Source organism: Anopheles maculipalpis, chromosome X (genome assembly GCF_943734695.1).
Source record: "Anopheles maculipalpis chromosome X, idAnoMacuDA_375_x, whole genome shotgun sequence".
Classification (NCBI taxonomy): domain Eukaryota; kingdom Metazoa; phylum Arthropoda; class Insecta; order Diptera; family Culicidae; genus Anopheles; species Anopheles maculipalpis.
In genome coordinates, this window is record NC_064870.1 from 15,354,236 (window position 1) to 15,366,721 (window position 12,486).

The window sequence follows — 12,486 nt, forward strand, 5'->3', positions numbered from 1 at the left end:
GTCTTTAATGAATTGCGGGATTTGAACATTGAGTGGCATTTGAAATTATATCATAAAGATTCGATATCATACTGTTGAGTTCAGCAAGATTAATATTGTTTTTGATTTCGTTGTTAAACACTTGCCAATTAGCTTCTTTATAATTATAAGCGGTTTTGTTCGACGTAGCCACTGGTTGAGTATGCCGAATTTTGAATATAACTGGCAGAGGATCCGACGAAAGATGACTTCACAGTTTTAGGAGTGGCGAGATCGAGCAAATTATTGGTCAATTTAATATCCGAAGTAGATGGAACCTTTTTTGGATCACAGTCGTGTAGAAAGTAGGGGAATGTGGGCTTTAGTTTATGTAGTAGTCCATGGTACCATACATTATCAAAAGCTTTCTGTATGTCTTATAGCGCCATAGGACTGAATATCCAACTACGTGGTGGTCGGTAAGCCAAGAAAAAGAATGTTTCAATAAAAAAAATTATTCAAACACATTATTGCTCCAGTCGCACCTTAAATATCCATTCAACTATTCATGTTCTCCAGGTATTATTCAATAGACCAGCTGCATAGGGCCCCACTATGAAGCTGCTTTTTGTGAGCCTTTGATCAAATAGGGTAAGGATGGAATTACTAGAAACAATTCTAAACCACTTAGCATAACTCTACAGTATTCCGACCGACTTGGCTGATGACACGAGCGAAAAACAAAACAGTAAGACAGTTGTTTTTGAATTTAAATTAGAACTTGACCAAGATACATATTTAGCAGATTCTTGCCTGTTTAGCTAAACGATGGTTCTGCAGCGAGTAAAGAGTGAGTTATCTGAATCAGCGTAAAAATGGTTACAATTTTTCGATCACAGTTGAATTTGAATAATCATTCAATTTAAAATCGTTTCGAAATAAATAACATTATCCAGCGTCTTAGGACAGCACCGAATCTGCATAAAAACTGTCCACAAATAGAATTCAACCGGTGGGGATTCATTCGTTTACACGGTCATTCGTTCGGCTACTGTGTGCTACTGTCAAATGAGTGTTACACCCAACGGACTGAAAACTGATGTACAGCTGGAAATTACTTAAACAAGCCGTTATACTACCTTTTTTTCTCAACTTACTCGCCGGCCCATCGTAGTGCTGAACTTGAGAGTACTTCCTGAGAAGCACAAATTTGGTAAAACCAACTAGATAATCGTCTTCCATCGTATATCCACCATCGAAACGCGTCGGAAGAATACCATTAATTGGAGTATGATTGTACAGTACGCCTAGCACATAAAAATGTGTGGTTGTCGTTTGAATTGTAGCAAAACCTGGCCGTGATTTACAAACCATGCACTGAACAAAAATGAATCCAAATCATCTGCCAGATTGTTTTCGCCGCCCTACAGCTATCGTAAACAAAACATACTTCACTAATATGCATTGCTTTCATACTAACTATCTGTAAGCTAGCAATACCAAAAGCATCGAGAGGGGCAAAATGTTATAAAACAGCACAAACAATATCAGCGACCATCGTTTTGCTATCGCCAATGGACGATGGTCTAGGATATATATTGAAACGTATTTCAATGGCAACGTCTGCCAACAGAGCATGAAATAGCATTTGAGCACACTCTTGCTTCGGGGACTCTCAGGTCCCCTCGCTGTCTTTATACGTATTTTCATTTGTTTTCCTTTTTTCTTGCTGTGCCTTAGGTTCGCAGGCCTCTCCGGATAGCAAACAATGCTCTTGGTCTGCAAAACCAGCTCTGGCCAGTACAAGATTAAAGCTAGCAAAACTTTTAACTGTTTCTGATTGCCATCCGAGCACTAAAGAACAATTTATGGAGGTAAATAGTTGAGTGTATTAGCTCCGAACATAATAAACTAAATTTATGATGCTTAAATGCTTCCTATATATTCGAACTCAGTCCTAATTTGATATCAGCTTATTTGTGCAGTTCTGTCTGAAGTTCTATTGATTTTTTTCCAACTTCTAGAAAAAACTAAGACTTCAAATTTGAAACGAGCAAACATTGCTTCAACAAATGTAAATTGTGTCATTCGTTATACACATCTAGTCAAACGTTTTAAGGAGCAACTTAAATTGTAAAGATTAAACCATTGAAGCATCTTAAGCGTTGTTAAAAAAAAAAGGACCCAACCACGCTGGTTGCAACAATTTTGAATCCGTACTATTTGCGGCTACACATTTGCTAGTTACCATTCCCTTTAGCTCTTGAGCGAAACTTGAGGCTACGTGCTGCAAAATAAAATAAAAAAAATCTAAACCAAGACATGGGAAAGAAAGTAGACAGCTGAGAATCACTAAAATGATAGTTTTAGCCTGGAATTGAAACATATGAAATACGTGATGTGTTAACGGAAGTAGTTGCGACTGTCTGACATACCGGACACGAATGCCGATTTGTGAAAAATCTTTGGCGTTCAGCGTTGTGCAATAGACGCTGTTTGTCGAGGTTCGTTGTAAAAGTTTGTTCCACCGTACCCACTAGTGGTGGGGAAGTTCCATTTTTTTCCGGAACGGAACGTTACCAATTTATCGTCAGAAAGTAACAGAACGAACCTGGTAGAATCTTCGAGCCTACTTTGACAAAAACTGAAAAACGCCACAGTGTCTGCCTGTACAGGAATTGTCAGTCTAGTCATCTCGTCCACCGAACAATATCGTGGATCAGGAACCTTCCTTCGTTAGAGAGAACCGAAATTCGTTCCTCTTCATTTTCTTCTTCTTGGCTTAACGACCCACTAGATCACATCGGCCATCGAATGGTTTACTAGACTTGTTGATACCATATAGTTGGATAGTCAGGGGAACGGCCCGGATGGAAATCATCTAGTTTTACAAAACCCAAATAGAACAAACGTTAACACTGCTTTGTTACTCTGAGTGTTACATTCGTTGTAAAATAATGGAACTTTATACAGAAGAAACAAAATGGTTTAGAAGACACAGTTTTACAACGGTAGGACGATTAGTTTGGAATTACTCCTTGTACGGCACACACATAAGTAGAGTTTCCTGCACCAAAGTTCCAACCATACCAAAAAGGGTATGGTTGGACGAAAACCTTTCGTTTCATACGCATATTAACCCGAGTGCTTAAGCACTGGACCTCATTTTTCGTATGGTGTCCGAAATACGAGACCCTAACTGCTGTTAGGTCCCCTCCACTTTGGACTATGCCAGCGTAATGTGGACTCCAGCCGGAACTACCTCTATGCAGATGGCAGTGAGGGTCCAGAGGAAATTTACGAGGCTTGCAGTCCGTCGAGTTCTACTTGGTTCCAATGCCCCTGTGCCTTCAGATTCCCTCCGTTGCCGTTTGCTGGGCTTGTCTAAGGTAAAATCTTGGCATTCGCGTGCGCAGTCATACTTCATCGCCGGTATCCTTTCCTCTGAACTCGACGTTCTCCTCTCTCCTCTTTACCACTTTTTATTCCTTCTTGTCGACTTCGTGAAAGACCTCCTATCTTTATATCTTCCTAACGTGTAGTTTTTGGCGAGAATGATCCTGGTTAAGAGCGTTTAATAGGAAACATCATAAGTTTGACATCCATTTTCCATGTTCCTATTTCCGTACCCATCTCATGGTGTCCACAATTGCCTTATAATCTCCATCAAACGTGTTTTCCTTTCCCTTCTTCCCCTTACGCTAGTTATGAAGTAATGTAAATAGGTAACGAAACGAACCGAACGAACCTAATAGGTCCGGATTCTTCCAAATTCTCATCACTAGTACTAGTACTTTCTGTATACAGCAACTGCCTTAGAACATTTTGTTTCAAGTAAGTTATATATAGATAGCATATGACATATAAGATCAATTTATACCAACTGGTTGTGTTACAAAAATTACATAATTGCTTCGCAAAAAAAGAAGCGTAGGAAACGATAGAAAAATAGACACAATACCTGTCAAACAATTCCGGCCATTTTTGCACTTGGCGCGCTTCTACCCAGTAAGAATAAACATTTAAACTATGTAATAAACAGTATTTTTTTACGTTTGTTATTATACTTATCCCTTCAACACTTTTTCCACTAATCATATTATTAATTATATTTTTTTCAGGCTTCATATACATATACGTATTTTACCATTTTACGAGTTTAGATTGAGAATCGCATGTTTAATAGATTTATAAGCCTTTGACATAATTACTGATGATATAATCTAGTCTGATTTCATTTCCTACTGATCTTATAGAGATTTCAAAACAATCATCCTCATCCAATCTAAAAATAATTCTTGTAAAACAGAGGTGTCCGGAATTGAATGCTCACTGCGAAATATGGTGCTTTTGTTATAGTTTCTCTTATAGGTCGAAAGCTATACCGATTTTGGATCGGTTTTTTTGCTTGTGAAGGAGAGATAGATGAAACAATAGTCATGATTTCATGATAATCGAAAATTCTGGGAAAAGTGCAGAAGCACACTAAGTGCAAAATCGTTGGTATTTGAGTGACAGGTACTGCACTGGATAATATAGGATAAATAATAGATAAAAAGATAAGATTATGTATACATAAGTTTTATTTAAAGTTTTTGTTTTTCAATTAGGCTATCTGTACTCTCCATCCGTCTGTCATCTTTCGATTACGATGGACAATTTTGTGTTAAGGAGGATTTATTACAAACCGATCAGATGACGTCGTGCGTTTTAGGTGTTGGAAATCACATTTCGTTCGCGCGTTCGTTATATAGTGTAATTTGTATTGTTTTCTAATCGCCAACATTTTGGTTTCAAGGCATCACTCTACAGACGGGTCCAGTACATAGACGAACGGATTCGTACATAGTCAGGGAGGTTTTCAACCGGTCCGACAGCTGCTACAGCGGGACAACGGTCGAAAATGTATTTCATCGCTACATCACGCACATTTTGGGCAGTAACGCTCTGTAAAGATACAAGCAAAACAAATAGTATAACGTTGATTATTTTCCGTAAATTTTAAATAATATACAACAATATATTGTACCACTTACATCAATTCTTTGCTCCAGTTCGTGCAGCGGGATGCGACGGTTGTAGCAAAGCATTTGGCGACCAATATCCTCACATATGGGCGTAGTGCCGTCCAGCTGCAGCAACATGTTCGTCTTCAGCAAGTTCTTGGCGCGTTCGACCTCACCCTCCGTCACCATCGTACAGAGACGCATCCATTCATTCTGCACATTGAACAGCATATCTTCGCACTTGAGCGGATCGCACACAAAGTATATGCCCCAAAGGCCGGTATCCTTGTAGCAGGTGTTGAACGACTGGAAGCTGTGACAGAGTCCATCCGTGGCCGAGGCAACGGCCAATTTGGACGCATTGTTAGCGCCACCACCTTGCGACCGATCCCAGGCACCGATCAGCGTGTTGGCTACCATCAGCGGTACATTATCCTGATCGGTCCAGCCACATCCTTCAACAGCGATCGCAACATGCGCGAGCGGTAGGGAATCGTCGCGCACACGCACTTCCGATCCGGTGAAGCGACAGGAGGCCAATGCGGTCGCCTTGCTGTCCACGGTGGAGCTTACCTTACCGAGGCTTTGTTCGGCCAGACGTACCAGATCCGCGTGCCGAACGCCTCCGGCCGCAGCCAACACGATGCGGGGCGCCTTGTAGTGTGCGTCGATGTACTGCTGCAGATCCGATTTGCCGATCGATTGGATGTTCTTGGTTGGTCCGAGGATGGTGTTGCCGAGCGGCGTGCCCTGGTAAGCGGTCGCGTGCAGATGATCAAACACTACCTCCTGCAGGTTGCTTTCGACCTCCTGCATCTCGCGCAGTATTACACCCCGCTCACGTTCGATCTCCGTCTCTCCCAGTCTCGAGTTCTGGATGATGTCGGACAGAATTTCGACCGCTTTCGGCACATCCTGAGATAGACATTTGGCATAGAAAACGGTCTGTTCGCGGGATGTGTACGCATTTAGGTGGGCACCCATATTCTCCACTTCCAGCTCGAGATCGGTCTGCGAACGCTTGGCCGTACCCTTGAACGCCATATGCTCCAGGAAGTGTGCGACGCCATTGTTGTTGTTGTCTTCGTAGCGCGAGCCGGCATCTATCCACAGACCAACGGTGGCCGTCTGCGAACCCGAGTCTTCGCTAGCGACACGCAGACCACTGTTTAGAGTCGTAACTTCCGTCGGTGGCACATTGACCAGGGCAGCCCGGAATTCGGCCGCATTTGAAACCTTGGCCCGCTAAAAAGAGACAAAAGACAAGTTACTTTTGTTTAGATTTTATTTTTCTCGAGCATGGTAACACTGGACGAATACACATAGGAAGAATAACGATAGTACGACGAGGATAACACGCACTTAGAGTAACTTTCGATCCGGCAAGGTTCGGTTCGAATGCGAAATATATCCTACAATTACGTAATTTTAGTTTCATCATCTGTCGGATCGAGCTTAACAGCAAACGGAAGCTCACAACACCCTTTCGGTATGACTTTGCTCTTACCCGGAACAGCAGCTGATGACCGCGGCTATATGCCCGCACGCCAGCCGAAAATTTCAGCAGCGAGGCCATTGATTGCAGCAAAACCGTACCGTTGATTGCAAAAAAAGCGAATGCCTGAAATGTAAAATGACGAACAAAAACACTACGGATTTGCGGCCGGACCGATTTGCGCAACACGGTTCTCTGAGCTGCTTTTAGGGTGGTGACACACTGATGCTTCAATCCACCCATTGAACAACCGCATTATCAAAAATAACAAAAAAACAAATGCTTTGCACTAGAGTTCACTGAACCAGTTTTCGGCAGGGTAGCAAAACAAGCATATTAAAAAAAATTGTGAAAGAATTATTGTTAAACTATTTATTAAGAAGACCTTTCCTTAATTCTTCAAATAAAAGATTTTGGTACATTTAGGTGAATATATTTACACGATGGAAAATACTCTCATCGGTTTCGACATCAAAACGGGTTTCACAGTCAACTCGTAATTCAGCGTGCACAATTCCAATATCGTTTTGGGTGGAACATAACTGTCAAATGAAATACGAGATGATGTTTCATCCAAGAAAAAACCATTTTTATGTTCAAATTTTGGAGCTGGAATACGAAATCTGACAAATGTGCTGTCACACGAGTGGAAAGTGGAAAGAGTCTGTCAAAAGCTCATATTGATCGATAAAATCCAAAATCAGCCGACAGAATTTTCTCCCGTATAATAACCCTTAAACAATGATAATTCTTGATTGATAGGGAATGAGAACCCAACGGTCTGCTATTCACAATCAATAATAACATCATCATCTATAAAATTCGCTAAAAACATTATAAGATTTAATAATAGATAACAAATAGAGAAGTCTGAAAAAATGAAATATCTATGCAATCAAATATACACTGCTTCATGCTAGTGGGTAAATGCCCAATTCTCCTCCTGTCAAAACGGGAATCGTTTAACAGTTGATGCAGATATTTCACTGTGTTCATAAAAAAATGTAAACATACAGCTGATTAGAACAAGGAAAGAATGAAGTGAAAATCTTTAACAGTGAAAATGTTTACATGTAGGTAACAAAGCGGTTGCCACGAACTCAATGCACTTCTTTCTGTTCAATTTTATATAGAAAAACTCATAGTAGAATTCATTGCTTAGCAAATAATAACATGTTGCTCAAGTAGCAAAGGCAAATCATGACCTTTATAACAAGTTTTGGGACATGTATATGAGGTTTTTGGGGGGATGTGGATGGGTTACTGTGAGCTATTGTTTTCGTTTTCATACTTTATGGGAATCCCAGAACGTCCCATTTGAATAACGGCCGGAGCATCGAGCCCAAGTTTTTGCTCCAGCCCCTGCCAAGATCTGCTCGTAAGTTGATCGGCCGAACTGATTTGTGCTAGCTCATTCCTTCCTTTCGGTACCACATCCGTACCCGTACTGTTTTCCAACGTTTCCTCACCGTCAGCTTCTCGGTGTTGAATCACATGTCTCGCTTTGCCCGTGATCAAGCTAACATCCGGAAGTTCATTTGTATCCTCCGAAGTTACCGATGTTTCCTCAACATTTGTGTAAAGGCGACCAGCGGGTAGCAAATCGGTGAAATTTGTAGTATAACAGCTGAGCAACTTGTCTTTCCACTTCTTGTTGAAGGCCATCTCGGCCTCAAACACGGATAGCAACGGACGAAAGAAGTCTCGCGATGTGAATATGTCATTTTCAGGACATCCAACCAGCACAAAACAGTCAATGTCGACGAAATTAGCTAACTTCTCCGGATTTACCTTGCCAATCGAGATAAGGTACGTGCGGACACCGCGCGCTTTTGCCAACCGTTGCACTCGAGACACAATCTCCAAATAGCCCTTGGTGGACAGCGTTGCCACCACGATCCCGATCGAGCCTGCGTCCATGCATCGCTCGATAGCGTAGTATCTCCGGCGCAGCCATTTCGCCCCAATCGGATCGATTCGTTCCAGCCGTGGATCGATGTTGGAGGGATCATACAAACAGCACTGTGATGCTTCAAGAGCTACCGCGGTGTTAAAGAAGCTCAGATTATCCCTACCAATGTAGAGCACCGTGTGCTTAGGGTCAGCCGGCACATGTAACTTCCAGCAGAGTATATCGGCGATTTCATTGTCTTCCGCTAAACATGCCACCACAAGGTTCGGAAAACGTTCAACAAGCTTTTCTCGTATTTTGGTCACCGCATTCGCATAGCAAACTTCATAGAAACAGATCAGTTCGTCATTGCTGGTATCGAACTCGTTCGATAGTGTCGCGAGCAGATGCTCCTCGTCTACGGTGTATTGGAAGAACACGTGCACGACCGGAATTCGAGCAACCTTGCTTAGACATGCGTGCCCAAAGTGGATTATACTGTCGGCGTTTGCATGAGCCGCCGCAATTTCATCTACACAGCAACTACCGTAGGATGTGTCAGCAAGTACAAAAATCCGCAAGTCGTCGATTGAAGCGGATTGTAACTGGCTCACGATCTCCACGCTATGGTGCAAAAGTGCGTCAGGAAGTTGTAAAGCAACCTGTAAAAAAAGGTTTTCGATAATGAGTTTTAAACTTGCTCACATGTAGATTAAATCACCTACTCGTTTCAAGTTGTGTTTCTCTATCCAACGAACGCAACGCTGCTTCTGCTCATCATTCCAGATGTGGTGTAATGCTACTTTGTCCACATCTGCGGCTGAGGACTGATTTTGTATTATACTATCGCCAGAACTGAACGCAGAAGACATTGTTAACACGCGCTGTTCCTAAGTCTGCACTGTTTTTATTTTGGATTTATTAAAAACAAACGCAGCGCATGCCCGTCGGCAAGGTTTTTCACTGTCAAGTTGTCAAATTGTATGTATTTTGTGAGCATCAACAAGGCTTGTGTGCGCATGCAGTATAAATATATGCTTCCGTTGTGTGGTTTATTGTGGCACCTAAATGGATTTAGCGGTATTTTAGAACATCGTTTCACTTTTGGTTGTTTCTGCAGTACTGGCTACTTGCTCATATTCCTGCTTTTCTCGTATAACACGAATAAAATAACAATTCGTCAGTTTTTTTTATATGGTGATGCTCCGCACATACAGCGCGTAACAGAACAATAGGTGAACTAGTTTTTATGCTTTAATTAATGGAAATGTTTAAGAGATCAAGCGATAAAGAGATAAACGAGCTACTGAGGGTTCGTAGAAAATATCTGGGCAAAATAGTTTTGATATTCTCTGACATTCCTCATTATGCCCATTTTTTTTGTAAATTTTTATTTTTGGTATTCGAATTTCACGACGCATTACTTCAGCAATTCATACAGCAGAAAAGCTCATTTCTCACTACGTTTATTGGCACTGTTCCAAAAAGCTGAACAAGGTGTAAAAGTGAATATTTTAGGTTTAATATATTAAAAAACTGGGACCAAAATATACGCATAAAAAACTAAAAAAGAAAATTTAAGAAATTTTTTTTAAAAACTCAAATAATTGCACGCCATGTTACACTAAACATCAACAAAAAATTGAATATAATTGGTTTTACTTTGCTCGAAACTTCATTTTATTACATGAATTTTTTTCGATTTTTTAAATTATGATTAACATAAAAATAATGAATTTTCGTTAAGGGTTCTATCGTTAAGGTATTTCAAACTTTCTTTAAAATCTGTAAAAATACGTAATAATGCGCGTTAAAATATGAAAAATTTAGACTTAACTTTTTTTACCTTCTACATTTTTTCTAAACATAACTTTTACCTATCTTTTCAACTTTATCTCTTATTCTAAAAAAAAAACTAATAGCACTATTGTTCTGTTACGCACTGTATGAATATTTTGTTACGCACTTGTTTAGCCAATAAAAGTATCACAGTTTCTCTACAATTTTCTAGTGCAAACAAAAACATGTTTAACAGGGGTTTTCTCTCTAAATCACAATCTCAATCATTCATCTCAACACGATTCATATAATTATTAATATTCTATGAGACTTGCTTACACATTCAACGCTTTTGAATACAATGTAAACAATGGTTACTTCGAAAAATGTAGTAACTGTCAAATCCTTGGTTGGGGCATTTTGGTTTGCAATGTTGGTGTGTTTCGCAGATCTTTCTTTTCAGTTTCCAAAAATGTTAACCTTTTCGGGCTAAAGAGTAATATAGAACTACAAGTTTCATGCAACAACCTCACTTGCGAGCTCCACAGTCGTTTGTGAACATGGCTGAGTAGGACATATTGAAAATATGAAAACTATTGGTTTATAAAATCCAAAAAAATCTTATTTTAACTAGTTTTAATTAAGTTTTAGTAATTCAATCAACTTTCTTCTCAAATGTTTAAATATTATTTTTTTCCTGTATGTTCATGCCAGTAAAATTAAAAAAATTGACTCACTGTAGAATTATTTCAATTACATTACAGTATGAACTGTCTCGTTTATATGATGAAATAAGTTAGTGAAATGTTTCTGTTAGTGAAACTAGCTTTTACGACACTTAACAACAATTTCAAATTACTTTCCTAATTTTAATAATGATTTATTTAAATAATATTTTTATGTCCTACGCATAATGGTCACTATCTACCGTGGTTTTACACACAAGCTTGTATGAGATGAATCCCGTACAACTTGTAGGGCCTTTATTACTCTTTAGCCCTCTTTAGACAGCTTTTCTTTTAAATAGCGATTAATCGTTTGAAAGTGTATTTCTGAAATTCATACGCTGTAAAAATATGTTAGGATTAAAAAAAACCTGCCCGCACTTGAAATTCACGAGATCGAAGTGACACATGTTTACATTAAATGCAAAAGCGTTAAGAATCTGGATGCATGTGTGAGAGTGTGTGCGTTCCATAGAATGTTTACAATGATATTTGCTCTTTGTTTATTTGCAGATGTTTTGAGTCTCTGAGACTATAGTCACCCCTCTACTTTAGCAATGAAATGGAACGTGTTGAGATTAATGGCTAAGGTTGTGGGTTGGATAGAAAACCTCTGTAACCTTAACTTGCCACCACAGTAAGCATTCATAGCTGTGAAAGAAAACCATCCAATCGAGTCGTATTGAATACAGAAGAATCCTAACCGGACTTCTTACTTTGATCGTAATAATTGAAAACAAACTTCATGAAGCTCAAGATTAACAAAAGGCCCGTAGGTTGTTAGAAAGGAGATTATTGGATTCAAGCTGCTTGACAAGGAAGCCATCAGTTCAGATGTTTTACAGGGATGTAAGTTTAAATAAGGCTGAAATAATATTGGATGGTGTAACATCGTGATCGAATGATACATTTCCTTGGAAGGAACGATCTCACAAATATTCAACGTATTCCATGCTTCCTCAAGATTAAGCCTTTCACCGCCTGCAAAATGAAAACGGATATTAGTATAGTTTGAATATGGCTACACTACTTTAGCTCATACCTTCTTCATATATGTTGAAAAGCAGTGACGGTACCTCATAACTTTCGTTGTATAGCACATGGTATTCGAAAGACAATATTCTTCCGCTATCACTAGCAGAGGCACAGGCTGGATCTGCTACAATTTGCGCTTCGAGGAAACCCTTCATCGCGTCACCATCAACATATCGTTTAGGCTTTCGCGGAGTGTACTTCTTTTCCAAGCGAATATATGAACGGTCGCCCTTGTGTACCCATGCCCATCGTTGTTCACCGTTTTGTGAAGCACGAACCAATGCATCGCAGTAGGACCTAAAATCTCGTTCATGCATTTCTGTATCTTAAAGCATTGTCAGATGCTTATAATTGCAATGAGTGTGGCATCAGTTGAACGTTTAATCCGCAGCGTTTAATGGCATCTTTCCTACAATAAAATATATTTCACCACTGAAAGCAGTGTAATGATCCGCTGTACGTACCTTTAATGGTGGTTGGTGAGCAACATTACGCAAAAACAATAGTTTTGCAGGAATCACTCCTTTGAAATGTGATTCTTTGCTACTTTGGCTCTTCCACTACATCGTAAAGATGTGATTGCAATGTAAACAGCTT

The 12,486-nt window shown here is 39.8% G+C and overlaps 3 protein-coding genes across 3 annotated transcripts; all 3 read right to left on the minus strand.

Moving 5' to 3' along the window:
• Positions 1-4,752: 4,752 nt before the first annotated feature.
• On the minus strand, positions 4,753-6,557 carry LOC126557598 (mitochondrial-processing peptidase subunit beta-like). Its single transcript, XM_050213421.1, has 3 exons — positions 6,472-6,557; positions 4,995-6,209; positions 4,753-4,905 (listed from the first exon to the last, which is right to left on the minus strand). Exons 1-3 carry the CDS (start codon positions 6,538-6,540, stop codon positions 4,765-4,767), a joined length of 1,425 nt encoding a protein of 474 aa, XP_050069378.1. The 5' UTR covers positions 6,541-6,557; the 3' UTR covers positions 4,753-4,764.
• Positions 6,558-7,719: 1,162 nt separating this feature from the next.
• On the minus strand, positions 7,720-9,222 carry LOC126557626 (2-(3-amino-3-carboxypropyl)histidine synthase subunit 2). The gene is made up of 2 exons (XM_050213475.1): positions 9,076-9,222; positions 7,720-9,012 (listed from the first exon to the last, which is right to left on the minus strand). Exons 1-2 carry the CDS (start codon positions 9,220-9,222, stop codon positions 7,720-7,722), a joined length of 1,440 nt encoding a protein of 479 aa, XP_050069432.1.
• Positions 9,223-11,566: 2,344 nt separating this feature from the next.
• On the minus strand, positions 11,567-12,206 carry LOC126560843 (ubiquitin-like-conjugating enzyme ATG10). Its single transcript, XM_050216795.1, has 2 exons — positions 11,897-12,206; positions 11,567-11,835 (listed from the first exon to the last, which is right to left on the minus strand). The coding sequence occupies exons 1-2, from the start codon at positions 12,204-12,206 to the stop codon at positions 11,567-11,569; spliced, it is 579 nt and encodes a 192-aa protein (XP_050072752.1).
• Between the last annotated feature and the right edge of the window lie 280 nt (positions 12,207-12,486).